General features: G+C 49.8%; 1 protein-coding gene across 5 annotated transcripts in view; it reads right to left on the bottom strand.

Moving 5' to 3' along the window:
- LRRC7 (leucine rich repeat containing 7) overlaps window positions 1-19,120 on the bottom strand; it is a 60,140-nt gene that overhangs the window by 7,343 nt on the left and 33,677 nt on the right. For 2 of the 5 annotated variants that reach the window (XM_042030989.1, XM_042030991.1), the window contains exons 12-19: window positions 15,498-15,567; window positions 14,056-14,155; window positions 13,334-13,458; window positions 10,663-10,863; window positions 5,787-5,898; window positions 5,422-5,602; window positions 2,841-4,518; window positions 1,091-1,240 (exon numbers count right to left, since the gene is read on the bottom strand). In XM_042030989.1, the coding sequence (XP_041886923.1) occupies window positions 1,091-1,240; window positions 2,841-4,518; window positions 5,422-5,602; window positions 5,787-5,898; window positions 10,663-10,863; window positions 13,334-13,458; window positions 14,056-14,155; window positions 15,498-15,567 (2,617 nt within the window). Of the gene's footprint in view, window positions 1-1,090; window positions 1,241-2,840; window positions 4,519-5,421; window positions 5,603-5,786; window positions 5,899-7,255; window positions 7,370-10,662; window positions 10,864-13,333; window positions 13,459-14,055; window positions 14,156-15,497; window positions 15,568-18,129; window positions 18,219-19,120 lie in introns of those variants that run through there. The other 3 variants (XM_042030993.1, XM_042030990.1, XR_006016530.1) reach the window with 3 other exon arrangements.

Genomic DNA, 19,120 nt, shown 5'->3' on the forward strand with positions numbered 1-19,120 from the left:
TCCCGCCCCACAACAGAGCAGCACAGACCGAGAGCAGGACGGGAGCCTGGGGACAGTGGGGGGACATGGGATGGAGGTGACAGAGTATGGAGGGTCAGGAACAGCGGGAAAGGCCTACACTGCTCCCTGTGTGCTGCCATCCTGTCCTGGATTGCCGGGAATTCTGGCTGGAGCACGTGTGGGACCGGCGAGCGGAGCAGGGCCGAGGCTGGGCTCCGGCCAGCCCGCACAGCCAGCTCCTGCTGCTGCTCAATTATCCTGCTCTCCTCAAATCCTTGGATCTGAGCTCTGAACCGGGCCTGGAACCCTCCTTTGGGGATTGCTGGCCAGGCTGCTCCGGCCTGGGCGGGTGCCAGGGGCCGGCCTGGCAGTGCCCAGCACAGCTGATCCCATTGGCACACAAGGATCTGGGCTCTGCTGCCCTTTAATTACTCACAGAGCTGCTGCTGATTTGTCCCCTCAGCTCCTGTGCCAGGGCAGGGAGAGGCTGAGCCATGCCCGTCCCTCTGACATAGAAAATCCTGCAGGAATGGCCCTCTCTGCCTTGCCCTGTGTGCCTCTCCCTTCAAATATTTGTTGGGAATACACAGTTTTGTATGTCTCTACTTGTCAACAATGTATTGATACTAAATATAAGATAAACAGTAAATAAATGAGGAAAATATTATCTTTTTTAGGTGTTACTCAAAGTTTAAAATGGGTTTGGGTGTGGTAACGTGTTCAAAACCCATCAGGTCTCACAGCACACCCACTTAATGCTTAGATATTAAAATCCCTGTCTCCTGGAGCCTGTTTAATATTTCCACACCCATTTTTCCAGGATCAAACAGTCCCAGAGCAAACCAGGTTCCCCACGGAGCAAATGACGGCCCCAGTGTGCGTGAGGAGAGCAGGAAAGCAGGAATGACAGCCAGGGAGCTCCGGAATCCAAAAAGCAAGGCCACCAAGGGGCACAACTGCACCCCTGCCAGCCTTGCTTTTTGGACTGGGCATTGTAAAAGCACGAGGAGTCGGCAGAAGCTAAACCAGGAGGAAGCAAGGATCATTAATTAACCGGGAATGCCGGCAATGCTGGCTAGCCCATACTTACTTTCGGTAGAGGTAGCTCTTGAAGCATTTGGTTTTCAAATTTAGATTTAGGCTGCAAGTTTAAAGTCATGCTTCGGCCGGCATGCATGGCTGAAACCCCTCCAGAGTGCAGCATGCCAAGGCTAACTGTGTGGTGTTTGTAAGCAGCGCTCTGAGTAGAGGAAACAACCACGGGACACATATGAACACACATGCTCAGAATTAAGTCTCACACATACATGGTTAAGTTCACAGAGTTTTAGTTTAAGCCAACAAACAGTACCGAGTATCAATAGCTCCTCCAGGCATGCACTGGTCACACAAAGCGAGTACATTGCTCCTCGTACAGAGAATGGGCACCAGAGAGGACTTCCACGCTGACAGCACATGAGGGGGTGTTGGGATCTGGAGTTCACAGGGTACAAGTCTTGCTTTTGCAAAAACGGCCAGATTTGGGTTTGGCTGGGCAGCCAGGGGTGGTCCTGGCACGGAGGAGCAGCCCCTGTGGGCGAGGCCTCTGCCCCATCCTGCGCCCTGGACACCCGGCTGCCCTCACGGGACGAGCTGGGGACAGCAGGGACACGGCTCCTGGGCTCCCCCAGCACAGCCTCCAGCTGCAGCCCAGCCCAGCTCCTTGGAGCTCTGCACCCAGCAGGAACTGCCTCGCAGGGATGAGGGACCAGCACCAGTGTCAGCTTTCCAGGGTTAAAGTACCCCTCAGTGCACGTTGTAGACTCAGCGTAAAGATATTCCTTAAACCAGAAACCTCTGGCAAGTGTTTATTTCCACCCTGCTCGGGGTGCACTGGTTTCCCTGGGTAGGAGGCAGTTTCCAGTGGGTTCACACAGCACAAGGAAAAGAGCTGAAGGAGGAAAACGCTTCAGCCCTGGAGCCCCTTTTTAAAGTTTCCCCATTTGACCCTTAAGGATAATTTAATATCATCACACCCGAGCAACTGGAAGGTAAGGAGAATATTAACACCAAACTCAGGGGGCTCTAGCATAAAGCAGTATATGGACACATCTGGCAATGACTTCTTATGCATTTCACCACAGGAATTTGTCACAACCACTTCAGACCACGGAGTAAATCAGATTCATGGATTAGGTCATTAAATAGGTAATGACTGAATCATGCACTAAAGTACCCTTTGGATAGAAGGCAAATCAGCATAACTTCCTACAGCTACAAGGAGTAATGATCACATTCCCATTAGAACAGTGGCAGTGGATACCCAGGGATATTTCTCAGTTATAGACACCTTTAAACCCCCTGCACTAACAGTGACACCAGAGCTAAAATACATTTTATTACTTATTCTCTTTTTCCTTTATTCCCTTTTACTGCCAAGACGTGCCCAGCACCTCTCCAAGCTCTCGGTCGTCACTGACGAGGTGGCTCCAGCAGCGCTTCCATGAGCAGGGAAGAACCTCAGGGCTCATCCTAATTTTGGGCAGAGCTGCAGGAGTCACCACCCCAGCGACGGGCACCACAGAGCATCACTGGGGCAGAGCCTCTGGATTTACCCAGGACCCGGAGTCACCACCCCAGTGACCGCCCCAAGGAATGTCACCAGTGAGGAGCCTCTGGATTTACTGGGATCCCTCACTCCAGCTGAGCACACCCAGGGCCCTCGGCAGGCCATTCCCTCGGACACCACGGCAGGAATTTCATCCCTGGGAATTCTGGTGGTCACCACTGCACGTGCAAATCGTTTGACAGAGCGAAACACACAACTAAAGGCATTAATTGCAGAGAAATGCCAAACATACCCTGTCTAACCTTCTAGCTTCTATATGTCTAAGTAGCTGTTGTCTCCAGTCAGCGGGCATTTTAGCACAGCTCTCATTTCCCTTCCCAGGGGGAGGCCTCGGCTTTATATCACTGCTATCGGAAGGCTTGTCGCCATAGTTACCCAAGTTATAGTCTGACGGAATCTTTTCCAGCAGAGCTGCCATGGTGGGCCTCGCTGAGACCGGCCGCGTTTGGGCCGTGCCGTAGCTCTCTGTGCTGTAGCTTCGTGCGGACAAGGGCCTCCTTTGCGTGAGGTTTTTAACTGGGAAGCTCCCAGTCTGGGCTTTCACTTCCTGGTAGGAAGGGTGCTCGTCTTCGTAGCGCCCGTTGCGCTTGAGGAACTGGGCCTCGGGCACGGCCATGCTGCCCTGGCGCTCCGGGGCGCCGCGGAACGGGGCCCGGCCGTACCTGTCTGCCGGGGGCAGCTCCTGGGGCTCGCCCACCCTGCGGAACACGGACATCTCCGCCGAGCTGACCAGCGAATCCGCCCTGCGCAGGAAGCCGGGCCGCGTGGCCGGGCCGGGGAACGGGGCCGGCGCCGGCTCCTCGCTGACCGAGGGCTGCGAGAAGGAGAACATGGGCTCCACGGGCGCGTAGCCGCGGTAGCCCCGCGGGCTCACCAGCTCCTGGGGCAGGCTCTTGGCCGGCTGGGGCAGGTACTCGGCGTTGAGCTGAAAGGGTGGCAGGAGCCGCTTGTCGGCCGGGAGCTCCACGGCGCCCTGCGGGTTGAAGCTTTGGTCGAACTGATAAACCTTCTTGGTGACCGACGCCTTGTGCTGCGGCTGCACCTTGACGCTGCCGTAGGTCAGCAGCTCGTCGTCCAGCATGGGCACGGACTGGCTGCGGGACATGCTCAGCACGCCGTGCTCCGGGCCCAGCAGCTTGTCCACTCTCTCGTGGGGGCCCACGGTATCGTTCCCGGATGCATAGTTTTCCAGGGGGATGTTGTACACCTTGTATGCACCGATGTCGATCTCGTCGATGCTCTGCGACTTCTTAAACTTGTTCGTTTTTAAATCCCTCATCATCGGGGAGAGCCGCTCCGTGCTCTTGCTGATGGAGATGACGTTTTTGGAAGGGTCTGGGCGACAGTGCATATGGGAAAAGACGTTCGTGAGGCTTCTGTTAGTGTTGGAGTCGTGATATTCCCATGGAATTCCTGGAGTGAAAGTGCCTGTCATTTCGGGAGACTCCTTGATGTGATCTTTCCGCTCAGGCAAAGGGCTGGTGTTGGGGGTGCTTTCCAGTTTGGAAGGAAAAGCTGTCCTGTCTTCAAAAGGACTGGGGGTTCTGGTCCAATTTTGCCAAGGATTGGGAGGAGGCACTTCAGAGTCGTGTGTGTTTCTGAGCGCGGGCTGCTCCAGCTCCAGGGGGATCCCCACGATCCTGTCCTGCCGGATCAGCGGCCGGCGCCCGTGCGCGGAGGAGCTCCTGGATTTGGTGCTCAGCAGGGGGTTGGTGCTGGGGTTCTCTGCTGCGCTCTCCTCGGCCACGAATCCCGTGTTGTCGTAGTGGGAGCCGTCGTTCCAGCTGTCGGCGAAGGCGTCGCTCAGCGGGCGCCGCTCCGGGCGCGCCGGAACGTTCCCGGCCGGAGCCGCTTCCCGCTGGCTCAGCAATGGCTTGGTCTCCAGGGGCTGTGGGAACGACTGGGCCAGCCTGCAAAGACAAGAGAAGGGAACAAGATAAAATGTCCTCCATCCCAGCACGTCAGCACTCATCATCCTTGGAAAGCAAGTCAGCCTCCTCCCATCTACGCTCTGGCTTCGGGATCGCACTGGGAGACTTCGGGGATTCTTATCACGGAACATTCCCAGTTGGAAGGGCCCCACAAGGATCACTGAGTCCAGGAATCAAACCTGCCCCCTTGGTGTTTTCAGCACCAACTGAGCTACTCTCAAGCTGTTGGAAACTCCGTGGATGTCGTGCCACTGGCACGGGAACGGTGGCAGCAGGTTTTTGCCCTGGAGCACAGACTCTGTCAGGACACACACGGAGAAGCTAAGAAGTCACTCAAAGGCCTGGCTGGCTCCATGCTGTGTTCCCAGAAATCCTGCTGAACAGATTTTCCTGCTGTAAAAATAATGGATGAGTGCGACAGAAGGTTTCCCCCACTTTTTAACCAGAGACACCAGAGGCAGTTTGTGCCTGTTCCCATCCAGCTCTTTAATGGGGCAGGGCTGTGGATGGAACAGTGTGAGGGGATTTATGGCAGGCACAGACAGGACAGGCTGGTCCTGGAATGTTTCCAGTGCAGGTTATGGCTTCCCAAGAACCTTTCTGGAGGTCCAGGGCAGAGGGAGCTGGGACAGCAGCAGTGGGACACCAACTGCACCAGCTGCAGCTCCATCTCCAGGAGCTTTAATGCCTGGAGATGGCACAGAGCTGAACCACCAGCTGTGGGATTACTGCTGTTTATGGAATATGGAGGGCGGCCAGCTCTGCACAGCCAACATGGCATAAAAACGTGGATTTTTTAAGCCAAACGCCCTAACGGGGTCACTCTGAGGGGCCACACAGGACAGAGTGCAAGCAGAAGCTGTGTCAGGAAAGATGTCACACCTGTTCCCCCACAAAGAGTTATTCACTGCTTCTTTAGCCGTGGTCTGCAGGGAGCCCATTTTTACGTGCGCGTTGGAAGACCCTGAGGAAGCCTGGGAAGGGGAATAGTCTGAGTAAGTGCCTGAGGAAACGCTGTTATTCAGACAATGGATCTTATCTGCTTCAGACTCATCTGTCGACTCTGAAACAAAACACAGCAAACGCTTTCAGGGGCTGGAACTCGGCAGTGAAACTCCAGAAAAAACACATTTTAAGTTAAAACTACGGATGACATCGATATGTGCACAAATATCCACGGGCTACAAGCAGAGGTGGAACATCCCCATCACACCATTTCAGCTCAAAGGCTGTAAATCCGTCAGTACCTTTCTTGTCTTTACCCAGCAGGACGAGTTTGGGGGGGTACAGCGGCGTCTCGGGCATGGAAGGACGGAGCTCCCCTATCCTCATCTCGCTGCCAGGATGTCCAAAGGCATCCTGAGGGACACAACAGTGCAGAGTGAACACAGGCAACAGAAACACTTCAAACTGCAGCACACAAACAGTTCAGAGCCTTCTCCTCACGGCCATTAAAACGCCCCAAACGCACCGCACTGTGGTGCCAGTTTGTCAGCAGAAAGTTCTAATTAATCCTACACAAATCCTCCTCCAAACGAGGGTAGATGTGCTCGTTCTGGAAATGTGGGCAAACCAGATGGAACTTGCAAGATATATCAAGGCCGTGTAAAGATTTTTGATGAAGTCAAGGTCACCGAAACGCTGCCAGTAGAAGGAAATCTACACAAACGGAGAGTAAACAACTCTCAGGATGGAGGACTCCTCTCTCAGTTATTTCTGGTGAGTCCTTCCAGAGATTCAGCTGTCCCTGGAGCCATGCTTAATTAAAGTGACTCTGTCTCTAAGGAGTTTGTGGCTGAATTAAAATGATTTGGATTTAATAAACTTCTGCCAGAGAGTTCAGCACATCTGACCTTCACACAGGCCCCGCAACAGGACGTGTGCTGAAAATAACCCCGGTTAAACTCGGGGAGGAAAGTGGGACTCTTTCTTAGAAAGAGATATTTTAAATCAGGACATTTAGGCTCCTGGGGTGGCTAGGAGGGAATGAGGGCACCAACAGGAGTTTTGGGGACCTTCTGATCCCTGCAGAAAGCTCAGAGATGAGGAGGATGAGCGTCCTGGGGAGCCAGGGATGGGTGACACCGGAGGATCTCTGTGCCCTGACAGGTTGGAAAGGTTCTCCAGTGAGTTTGGAGAGGGAAGGCAATGGGGAGAGATGGAATAATTAGAGATGCAATTTCAACTGGAGTACCCAAACCAAATCCATGTTGTTAAAATATAAAATGCTACAATGCTTTTAAAGTGTTCTTGTTTTTACTCACAAGGAGGAAACTTTCAGAGGTTTGCTCGCCAATCACTACTTTTTGTAGTGACAGAGGTTTGTAGAAGCATTTGCCATGTGATTTATCCCTGGAGAATTTAATGCTGTTTACACCAGAGCTATTTCAATCCCTCTGTATTTGATATTCTACTGGAGGCAGGACCTTCCCAGAAGAGGCGTCCTCAGTTGAATCAACCCCCTCAGGGCTCATATTTAAGGCAGCACAGTTCCATGGTGATTCCCACATGGAGTGATCCAGTCAAGCCTTCCCTTCCCCATGCAGAGGATTTCCCTGGTGCTCCACAAGTGCCCAGTGACTCCCCCACAGCCAAACCCCAGCGCAGCACAGCCCTTCCCAGTGCAGTGGGGAAAACTGGTGGAACCCCATTGCTGGGGCAGTCAGAGTGCAGAGCAGTGCAGAGGGTGAAGTTCTCAGCCCAGGTCTGGCTGTACCTCTGAGCTTTGGGCTTTGTCCTCCCTGCCCTGGGCTTCCAGAGGTGATTTCGGGGTGTTCTCAGGGTCAGGCAGGGGGCTCTTGGGGGATTCTTTGGTTTCTTTCTCTTGAACCTGGAATCCCAATATTGTGCCGTGAATCTTCCAGGAGTTTTAAGCTTAAACTGCCCCCCTTGCTGTAAGAGAGGAAGACCCAGCAGCTCCGTTTTTGACAAGATGGTGAACACAGGGCTCTCTTTCAGGTGCATGAAGTTCCCTATTTTATAGTATTTTCCTTTTCCTTTTATCCCCCAGCCCAGCTATTCCAACAAAAACCAACGCACTTTTGAAAGAACCACTCTGGCATTTGTGAATCTGCCGTGAATATGTGAAATACGCAGTAAAAAACCCCAAATCATACTCCATTTAATTCCACTCTCTTTAAGAGGACCTTTTTCTTGCAAAGCCAAGAACAAAAAGGTCACTAATAGAAAGAAAATTGCAAGGAGGAAGGGAAGAGAGGAATGCAATTGTGTTGAGTCAGGATTTATTCCTCAGGATTAACTGGGGAAGGATACGGGAAGAGGGCAGAGAACTGTGGTGAGGAGAAAACACCTGGTACAAACCACTGAAACAAATGGGAAGAGAAATATCCCCAGATATATTCAGGCTGAGAACACAAGAACATTAAGTTATAATCTGGAGGGACAGAATTTTTGGAATGACCAGATTCCTGGAATCTGCTTGGAGCAGCCCAGGGCTCTGGGAAGGGATGAGGCAGAGGAAATGTGGGATATTCTCAATCCAAACACATCCAGAACACGAACTATAAAGATGTGACTTGCTGGTTTTGATTGATATTCCTCATTGTTTCTCAAGGAAAGGCAGCACAAGCCCCCAGATAATCCTAGACTCCTCTTTGGCCAAAACTCACATCTTTCAAAAAGAATCAGAATGATGAAGAGGTTTGTTTTAATTGAGGATTAATCAAGACATTGTTTGCTTGCTGTGAAGGAAGGTGAAGGATGGTACAGAGGATTTGAAATTATTCAGTTCCTCATTCCAGATTGCTCCTTTTCATTATTTAGAAACAGTTTCTGAAGAGACACGTGCAAATTAATTGCAGGGAAAGCCAGAAGAGATCAGAAAGCAGCTGATCTGAGGATGAGAAGTGAGCAGTGCACCTGAAATTCAATTACCTGGGATCAGAAACTGCCTTCAGCCTTTAGCTACATCACAACACACCTGCAGTTTCAGAGCGTGCTTTAACTCGAGGCTTGAGTTTGTCTGCTAATTATCTGCAAAGCAAATGGAGTTTAATTATGTTTTATTTACTGGGTTACAACTGAAATCAGGCCAATATTGTTCACAAAACCATTCACACTTTGCCTACACTTCGCATGTGTTTTATCCTCGTGCAGGAAGCCAAGGAGAGGGAAATGTATCTGCACCAGCCTGATTAGAGCCAAACCCCCTCCCAGTGTCTGGGAAGGACAAGAACATCCCTTTTCTTTTCCTTGGCTGGTGGAGCAGTTGTGGTACCCGTTCTGACTCCGTCCCAGGGAAATGAAAACCTGAAAAAGTTCCCCCATCTCCACCTGCACAGCACAGAAGGTGAAATCTCACCTTCGCTGGCACGTGGGAACAGGGGGGGCTCACGGCTCCTGCTCTGGGAGGGAGCTGCAATCCCACTATTTCATGGCACTTCAGCAATCACCCTGCTCTGGCTGCAGCAGTTCAGCTCCTCGTGCAGAGAGGTTTTTGAGAGGTTCCTGTGTCTCCACACAAAGCCAGGGATGTCTCCACAGCAGCATTCCAGACTCGCTGGTGCTCATGGTGTTGCTGCCATTTCCTCCTTCCTTCCACTCCCTGAGGGAGCATTCCCTGGCTCTGCCAGCTCCCAGGACACTGCTGGGGCCCGGCTCACTGGCATGTTCCTATTTCACTGAAAAACTCAACATCATTTTAACAAACATTAACAAACCACTGACTTTTGGAGGCCACATCCCCAGCCACAGCCATGGGAGAAACACCTAAAACCTCTGCCAGGCCACACGGATCAAATTCCAGATGGAAGCACGCAGGGATAATTAAAACCCACAGAAAGCTGTTGAGAATATTCAAGTTCAAATGATAGATAATACAAAAGAAATTCTGTGTGTTCAGCAACAAGAGCAGGATGTCAAGACTCGTGGCCCCAGTCACCAGCTGGTTCAAGGACCAGATTTACACAGTGAGAATTTAATGAGTCAAGAGGAATAATGGTGGGATTGAAGATTTCAGATTTAGATGAAAACACGAGTGATTTAACTGAACTATTTTAGCTGAAATTAAATATTTAGCTTCAATATTTTAGTCCTAATCGAAATCGTGCCTAGAGTTGAAGTGTTCTGAAGCCAGCTTGAAGAGACAACTTTGGGGGGTTATTTTTTTAAGGAATGAAAATGTTTAACCGCAAATAAAACACAGCAGAGAGAGCAGCTAGAGCTGAATGTGTAATATTTGTGCCAAAGACAAGGAAAACCGAGGGAGAACAATTCCTGCACACAGGACTGGCCACAGACAGGGGCATTTCAAGGACAATGAGTTTGTCACAATGTTCAGACAAACAGAGGGGTGAAAAAGAAGGAGAAACTTTTTCCTCATTTATTTTTTTTTCAGCATTAAAGCTTTGCAAAGATTTTCAGGAATGCTGGCATTCCTGCAGACCTCTCCAGGCTTTTAAACTCCCATGGGAAGGGGTTTCCCTTGTTTCTGAATGGTGCCTGCTCACAGGTTTGATGGGGCAGATGAGACCAAGCTCCAGCAGGACTGAAGGATTTAGGAATTTACCTTTTGGTGATTAATCCCGGGGTGGAATTCGTCCCTGTGCTTGGCAAACACTCCAGGAAGAGCTGGATCCTGCAGCTCCCTGGGAGTCACCATCCAGGGCTGCTCCCTGCAGGGGAAGGAGCTCTCCAGCTGCCTTCATTAACTCTGGGCAGGGTTAATTGGATTCCTGCTCCTAACAGGAATCCCAGGAGCAGAGCACAGCAAGGCCAGACAGAACTGAGTGGTCTTTAACAGATGAAATGGGGTGGGATAGGATGGAAATGGTGCCTGGGCCCATCCTCCTGCCACATGCCAGTCCCACTCCATGAAATTCAACAGGGTGCTGGGATAAATCCACAGCAGAATTCCCATCAAGGCAGATTTCAACCCAAAACTTCAGCAGCATTGGGGAAATCAGCAACTCAATCTAGAACTGGATGAAACTCAGCAGCTCACTCTAAAACTGGATGAAACTCAGCAACTCACTCTAAAACCTTACAGGGGAAACAAGAATCTCAGGTCTGAGGTTCCCAGCAGATCAGAACATCATTTGGTGGTTCAAAACCCTTACAAAAGAGTCTGGAATTCTGGAGAGGAACAAGGATCCTTTACAGTACCTCCACTGAGATCTCCTTGGGGGTCAGGGGCCACTTGTGCTCGTACTTGTCCTTGCCAGTGGGGTCAGTGTTGGCAGCTGGGGCCGAGTTCTCGGGCCGCACTCCCAGGCTGGGTTTGCTCACCAGGTTTTGCACAGATTTGACCATATTCTTTAAATCCTCGGGGTATGGAGTGGGGTAACGCTTGAGATTTATCTCCACCTGAACAGTCATAAAAGGATGAATTAAAATCAGGACTTAAAGCAGAAATACAGACTGAAAACAGAGTGCAAAGTAAAGCCTGGCCACGGTACTGGGGCTGAGGGCGCCTTCCTCACGGTTTGGTTGATCTGTTTGGGGAGTTTGAGGAGTTCAGGACTGAAATTTGCTCGCTGACTCTTTGTCAGCCTAGAGTGGAATCCCAGTGACATAAAATAAGGGATGGGAGTGGTTCCCTACAAGCCCATCTCTCACCCTGGGAGGGTGCTGTTAACTCTGCACTTTGCTGGCACATCCCATCACACTTCCCTGAACAATCCTGCTGGCAATGCAGAATTAATTTAGCCACGCTCCGTGTACTCAATTAATCTGAATTATGGATGGCAGCTGAGAGCAGGATCCCATCCTCTGGGAGCCATTTGCTCCTGGAGATGGATAATGTTCACACACAGCCGGGTGTCTCTGACTCTTCTCTGGCACAGGAAACCAGACCCGAAGCACTCGAGAGTCCCCAAGGCCTGACTGAGCTTTAACTGACTGACAGACCCACAGATTTCCTCGAAAAGCCCACAGCTGAAGTTCCCAAGTTTCCCAGAGGGTGTCAGGATAACGAGGCTGGGAAACGAAGGGATCTGGAATCATTTACCACACAGCAGCTTTACCTCACGGTGCAGGTGAGCCGACAAAGGAGCTGATTTTAACACAGCTCCCTGCCAGAGCTGCTCGATTTGAATTCCCAGCGAGGAGCAAAAAAGCAATTTTGGATTCAGCTGAAAATGGTCTGTCCATAGGAGTATTTCAGAGGCAAAAGCACGATTGATTTGGTAAATAAAACTGCATCAAGTGCTGGCATCCAGATCTGAACCAGGAGAGAATAAACGTCACGGAGCAGAACAGAGAATGTTCAAATCTCTGAGTGGGATGTCACTTCTCATAAAGAATTCCACCAGAAAAAGATAAATTAAGTCTGGAAAGCAGCACCCAGGCTCTGCTTCAATTATGGTTGAATGAAACCGTGTTTAGGGGTGGCCTAATGAGGCACTTGGTGTCTCCCAGAACTCAGGCCATGGTTTAAGGGCAAGGGCTGAGGCAGGCAGGGCTGAGAGCCAAGGCACAGAGCAAATCCTCGGGAACTCCAGCCAGAGAGAAGGAACTGGAGGGCTGGGATGAGACAGACAATCCCAGGCAGGGATTTCAGCAGGAGTTCTGCATCCCTGGGAGTGTTAATATTGAACAGCCAAACTCCTGGCAGCTGCACTGGGATGCAGATCTTCCCCTCACTGATCCACACTTACCATCCCAGAGGAGATCTGTATTCCCTGTCAATCCCATGCCAGTGCTGCAGCAAAAGCAGCCTGACCCCGAAGAGAGAATTTTCAAACTTCAAAATCCTTGATGGAAAAGAGTTATTGAACAATCCCAGTGACCAAATCTGTTTTAACATCTGTCTGGCTGAGAGTTCCGTTTGATGGGAGGTAAAAGGTGCAGACTGCTTCTGCTGGTATAAAATGCTGCAGTGTTGGTGGTTACTGCCCGCTGAGAATTTCAATTTATTTCAATTTAGCCCTTAAAGGTCTGGCAAAACTGCTAAAAATGTTCATGCTGAGGCCTTCAGCCATGTCACCCCCAGGTAAAATTCTGGCAGCAAGTGGTGGAACAACAGAAAACTTTCCCAGGTGCTGTTTTCCATGCATGACCCATAAGCCTGCAATTCATCCAGGGTAAAATTCCACCTTAATCTATTTATTGTGAGGTGAAGGCTGCTTTTGGCTTCATTTTCTGTTTCACCGTAGCAGCGGAGCCCATTAGCTCTGGGTACAGGAGCTGGAGAAAAATTCCCAACTGGGAAAAACATTGGAAAGAAAAACCAAGAATTTCCACCAAGTTTTCAGTGGAATGTTAAATTGCTATTGACAAGAGAACTGTTAGTTTTAGAAGTAAAATCTGATTTAAATCTCCTCAGATGACCTTATCTCTGACCCTACATTTTACCTTGGCTGTTCTACCACAGTTAGAAATTTGCAGGGTTGAAGTGTGGGATAATTCCTTTACATTATTCAAGGAATAGACATTTTCATGCCAGGTAAAGGCTGACAGGTTTGCAAACACCCTTCTGACAATGCAGCTGACTGAGGGATTGATGGAGAACTCTGGAATGACATTAACTGCACAAAACTGGGGGAGGAAATTCGTGTTTGCACTTCATTTTTTACAAGTGATGCCCTTTCCACTGCACATTCCATGAGGCTGCAAAGCCCTCGTTGACTTCTACTTTATGGGATCCCCTATGGGATTCAAATACTCCTAAAAAAGGCGTGGTTGGACAGTAATTCTGTCTCCCAACAGGGAGTTAATTCCCCTTGGGACACAGCAGGAATGTGACATTAAAAGACAAACCCAGTTCAATTCAAGACCTGCATATTGAACCCTGTCCATAATATGTGAATCCCAGAATAAATCCAGCAGAACTTACCTTAACTTTCCCTGGATTTTCCTCCTCTTCCTTCTTGTCTTCGAATTCAAAGGCCACAGTCATTCGCTGCTGCCTCTGCTCCTCCCACAGAGTGGGGTTGAAACTGTCACTGTCTGACTGGAAATCTGCAGGGAATTGGAAAGGGAGATGGGAATGATCCCAACAGACTTCTCCTGGCTGGTCACTTGGGCGGTGGTTTGAAAATGCGAGGGGGACAATGGGAACTGAGAAACCACTCCAGAGTTATGAAGAAATCTGGGATCAGAGTGGTGGGAAGCACCACCAGGGTTTGGGGCAGCCCTGGAGCAGAGGGGGAGTGTGAAAATTGGGATTTAATGAGCTGTGGGAGGAGCAAAGCCTCAATCCAGCAAGGTTTGGGAGCCCTGAGCCCCCAGAGCACAGGGCTGGACATTCCCAGCTCCCAACAATTCCCGGTGTGTGCACACCCAGAGCCAGGTTCAGACTGCTCCTGCAGAGCCTCTCTGGAGAGAAAAGGGGTTCAGAAAATGGCAGTCCGAAAATGTAAGCCAGAAAATGCCAATCTGAGAAGGTCAATCAGAAAACACCAATCTGACAGCCCGGGAATGACAGGATTCCTCCGTGGGGGCCAAACCAGGGATGTCCTGTGGGCCTGGCCCATCCATGGAGCCATGGCCGAACCTTCCTCTCCCTCCCTCTGGAATTCCTCCCCCTCTCCAAACACAGAGCTGCTGGAATTTTACCCTCATCGCTGCGGGGCTGCTGGGGGAACATGTAGTTGGTGAGCACTCGCTGCTTGGTCTCGGGATGCGCCTCCGTCTGCAGCGGGATCAGAGCCTTGGACTGCAGGGAATGGGAAAACACATCCGTAAACTCGGGGGACTGGGCAGGATCCGGCTTCCCGTGCCCAGGGAATGCGAGGCTGGCTGCAGCTCTGCAGGAAAACCAACTCCCCACGGGCTGCAAGGAGCGTGGGGCCTCCTCTGCCGCTCCTCGCTCCTGCAGTGCCTGTCATTCCCAGCACAGGGAACATCAGGAATCCCACCTCGCTGCTCCAAGGGAGAAGGATCAGGGAACAAACCTGTCACCACACAGTTCAACACCTCTTGGGGTGTATTTTAAGCCAGGCTTAGCAAAGAGTTAATTATTGATGGGGAGTAAATTCCTGGGGGTTGTCAGTTCACCCGGGAGCAAGACACTGTGGAACTTCCACGGAGCATTCCCTGCGAGCTCCTGCTGTGTTTGACTTCAGCTGGGGATGTTTTATCACTGCTTTGCTCTAAGCTTGCTCCAGGAGTCACTGTCACAGTGCACAGAATGGAAATCAGTCCCTGCTCTGCCACAGGAAAGTCAAAATGCTGGAAAATGTTGTCTATTTAAAGGGCTGGGGGTGTTCTGTGCCTGGGCTGCACAGCCAGGCAATGTGAATTTTTTAATGGAAATCATAGGGGAAAAAAACCCCAAGAATCCTCATTTAACACATTAAAATTTAATCCTAATTTTCTATTACCCCCCCCCTTTCAGCTTTCACATTTTTGGCTCCTCTCTAAAACTAAATGTACATTTCAGACTTATTTTAGGGCTCAGCTGCTGCTGGAACTGTTGCATTTCTCAGGGTTCCTGTTGCATAATTTGGTTTAAAATAGAATCCCAAAGAATATCTGCTGTAAACCAAAGCCTGGAACAAAGCCAGGCCCCCTCAGGTTGCAAAGGCTCAGAAATGAGTTTTCTCCCAGAGTCCTTGTGCATCTTTGACTTGTTTGAACCCTCCCTGACTGCCGTGGAGTCCAAAATATGCAGGGATGGGAGAATGGATGGGAAAAGGGAAGAGGAAGGCAAGGATAAGGCAGCAGATGGAGCAAAGGGTTGGAACAGGGTAATAACAAGTTTGGGAACAAACATCTTGAGTTTCTACTTCCAAAATACTCCTGTGCTACTTTTGCCCTTTATTTACTACTTTGGGAAGGAGGCAGAAGCTGATCCTGGTAAAATAAATCCTGCAAAGGTGATTTTTCCCTGTTGAAAAATGATACCCAGCAGGATTTATGGCTGGATATGGAAATCCACAGCTGGGCTGGGAGCAAACCCTTCCAAAACTCCTCTGAATCTTGTATTGAGTGTCAGGGTTCATGGACAGGGGCTACAGCCCCTTCCTAAGGAAAATGGGAATATGGAAAGGCATTACCTGGTTGTCAGAAAGCCACAAGGCTGCCAGTTCCTTGAGTTTGGTAAAAGTGAAGGGCAAATTCTTCAGTCTGTAAGGGAGAATATTGGGACAAGGTGAATCCCTCATTTCCAAAACCATTTTTTTGAAGATTGGTGTGCAGCATGTTCATCTTGACCACACTGGAGTGGCTAACATTTCACTGCTTTTTTAAAATCAGTTTTACTAAAGTGCAATATTTTATCAACATTCCACTTATTATTATTATTATTGTTATCATTGTTATCATTGTTATCATTGTTATCATTATACTACAATATTTGATTAATATTCCACATTAAGAGTTCTCCTTGGAAAGTAGAACTGCTGACATCATATCCTTTGCTACCAAGGAGAGACTGATATTTTCCTTTGGCTATAATGGAATAAAATTGAACTTATGAGACAGAGAAAAGAAAAAATCTTGGTCCTGGGGAGGTTTAGAGGAACCTCAGTGTTGCTCACAGAGCTCCCTTTGTGGGACACTGGAAGTTTGGAACAGAAACACTCCGAGATGATGGAAAATTCATTTTTGTCAGAATGTCAGACCAAAGATTAAAATAATATAAATATTCATGGTGAACCTAAATGGCAAAATTAAATGGAGCAGGGAAAAGATTAGCATTTTAATGAGACATTTAAACACCATTTCCTAAAAGGGATCTGAGAGTGGGAATGGGGATGGATGGTGAGATATTTGTGGAATCTTCATTGATGTTTTTCCTGTAACTCCTTCTGAGCAGGGTGTTTTTACAGAGTCATGGAACCCAGGACGGTTTGGGTTGGGAGAGACCTTAAATCCCATCCCATTCCAGTGTTCCATGGGCAGGGACACCTCCCACTACCCCAAGGCAACCTGTGTTGTCCCAAAACGCCTTGTTCTTCCCAGGGCTGGGATTCTCCTGCATCAACAGCTCGCCCTGAGGGCCTTGCTCTGCTGGAAGGGGATGTGGGGCTGTTCCAGGGAACTGGAAACAGGGCTGGGACTGGGAATGGGGCAGGGAGCAGCACATCCCCAGAGCCTGCACCCCCACCATGGGTAAGTGCCAAACTTTAAAGCTTAATCATCAAAATGTTTCCTTTGCTGTAAACCCTGACTGATTTTCCAGGAAAGCCACAATCCACAGGAAGAGTGTGGAGAAGCAAAACTGCCCGGGTTGTTTTTCCCAGTGTTGGATTTCCACATGGAAAATGTTTCCTTGAGAGAAACAAAAAAAAAAAAAAAAAAAAAAAAAGGAGATATTTCCCCTGAAGCTCCTCAGGTGAATAAACCCAAACTCAACCCAAAGCAGCCCAGTTTTGGGATGACATTCCAAGGACTTCACAGCCATGGAGAAGTTACTGCCAGTGGCTGGAATGAGGGGTTTAGAGAAATTCCTGCCATCTTTAATCCCAGATCCTGTCTTTCACATCATTTGTGATGTTCTTAAGGGCTAAACACTTCCAGAGTAAGATATTACTGTGTAAAAAGAAGAATATTACCCATGGAACTACAGAAAAGCCAGGAAAATGGCACTGATACTGTTTATGATATCTGAAAAATACCAAATGTGGGAATTTGAGGGGTCTTTGTGGTCTTTGCTTTTACTGGGAGCCTCCTGACACACAGAATTTAAACTTTTTTTTCTTGATAATAATAGTTTTTCTCACATTTCTGTAAAATAGCCCACTGGGATTTTCACAGGTATCAAATTCTGGGGTTGTTGTGCCCTAAGATTCAGGCTCAGGGTGTGGGAAGAGTTTCCCCTGATGATTAACTGGAGCACAAACACCTGGGGAATATCCCTGGATCCATCAATCCGCACTTTGGTGACATTCAGAGAGAATTTTCAAACAAAGACCCAAGCAGGACAAATCCAGTGCTGGAAGTGAACCAGACAAAGCCCCGAGAGTTGTCCTTTGTGCCAGTTCTCCAAGGGGAAATCCACACAAAAGGGGGTGTGAGGGTTTGGAAGATCAGGATCCGTGGGAAGCAGCCCCACACCGTGCTCCAAACCATGGTGGGGATCCAGGAGCAGTTCCCTGCTTGGGAAGGGGCCGTGGGGTGCAGTGAAATCCTAATTCCTGAGCAGGAGAAGGGAGGGACACAGGGAGCAGAATGTGTGGGGATGGGTGGGGAGGTCTGAGGAGCTTTTTGGGATTCTGTGGGAGTGACAAGTTGTGACCCTGGATGCACAGACAGGAAGGGGATTCTCAGCCCTTTTAGGAACAGGAAAGGGGTTTCTCTCAGCCCCTTTAGGAAGAGAAAGAGGGATTCTCTCAGCCCTTTTAGGAACAGAAAGGGGGATTCTCTCTCAGCCCTTTTAGGAACAGGAAAGGGGTTTCACTCTCAGCCTTTTTAGGAACAGAAAGAGGGATTCTCTCAGCCCTTTTAGGAACAAGAAGGGGGATTCTCTCAGCCCTTTTAGGAACAAGAAGGGGGATTCTCTCTCAGCCCTTTTAGGAACAAGAAGGGGGATTCTCTCTCAGCCCTTTTAGGAACAGAAAGAGGGATTCTCTCTCAGCCCTTTTAGGAACAAGAAGGGTGGGTTCTCTCTCAGCCCTTTAAGAACACGAAGGGGGAATTCACTCAGCCCTTTAAGAACAATCTGGAACTAAAAGAAAGGTCACTTACCAGTAACCGAGGCTCTGAGGGAGGTGTAGCCCAAATGAACTTTCTAACAATTCTACCTCTCAATCACAGGGCTCAGACCTGGAAGGACTCTGAGGAGAGAGGAGAAGCAGATGGGAGACAAGGTGTTTGTGGCTACCCATGGACAGGGACACCGGTTACTGGTAAGGAATTTGGGATTTCCAGACTCCCATGAGCGCCTGAGGCCACCCCTGGGAGAAATTCGGGATGAGCTGGAGCTCCCAGAGCTTCCACAGAGCTGCACCTGCACAAACACCTCAGCACAGCCACCTTGTGGCACTCCAGAGCCAGCGGGGGCAGGATGGATCCCATGGGAGCCAGAGCTCCCGGACTGACCAGAGCTGGGCCGCTCCAGCCCCAAGGAGACCCCACCTCATCCACGATCCAGGATCCAGGATCCAACCCCTGCTGGCTCTGCTGGGCAGAGCCAAGAGAATCCTGCATTCCCTCTGGAAAGGTTTGGAGCTGGGAAGATAAAGGGAGAGAGGACTCCCAGCTGTGGAGATGAGAAGGTTGGATACAGTTTTAGGGGCATGGCACAGGGAAGGAAAGCTGGAGTTGCCCTGGGTTGAGTGGAATTCCAACATGGATGTTTGAAGGAAGTCCTGAAATTCAAAGGGCTTCTGGCCAGGTAAGATCAGCAAGTCCCAACATCCAGGGATGAGGAGAAGACACGGAACAGAGTGAAGGTCTGGAGTGGCTGAGCCCAGAGATCCAAAACGCACCAGAGAGGGGCTCAAACACGGACTGCCCTGAGCAAAATGGAATCTGGGATTCCCATTGGCCCCAGTTCCAAAATGCACCAGAGAGGGGCTCAAACACTGATTCCCCTGAGCAAAATTCCTTCTCCCAAGGGCTGGGAGGGGCACCCAGGGAAAGAGCTCCTGGGATCTCCCTCCTCTGCCAGATCCAGGGAAGAGCAGAGGGCCAAAGCTGCTGTGGGAACATGGGAATGTTCCAGCAGGAAGTGGAG

Source organism: Corvus kubaryi, unplaced genomic scaffold (assembly GCF_017639235.1).
Source record: "Corvus kubaryi isolate FWS band 111438036 unplaced genomic scaffold, C.kubaryi_AGA036_p1.0 37334, whole genome shotgun sequence".
NCBI lineage: Eukaryota > Metazoa > Chordata > Aves > Passeriformes > Corvidae > Corvus > Corvus kubaryi.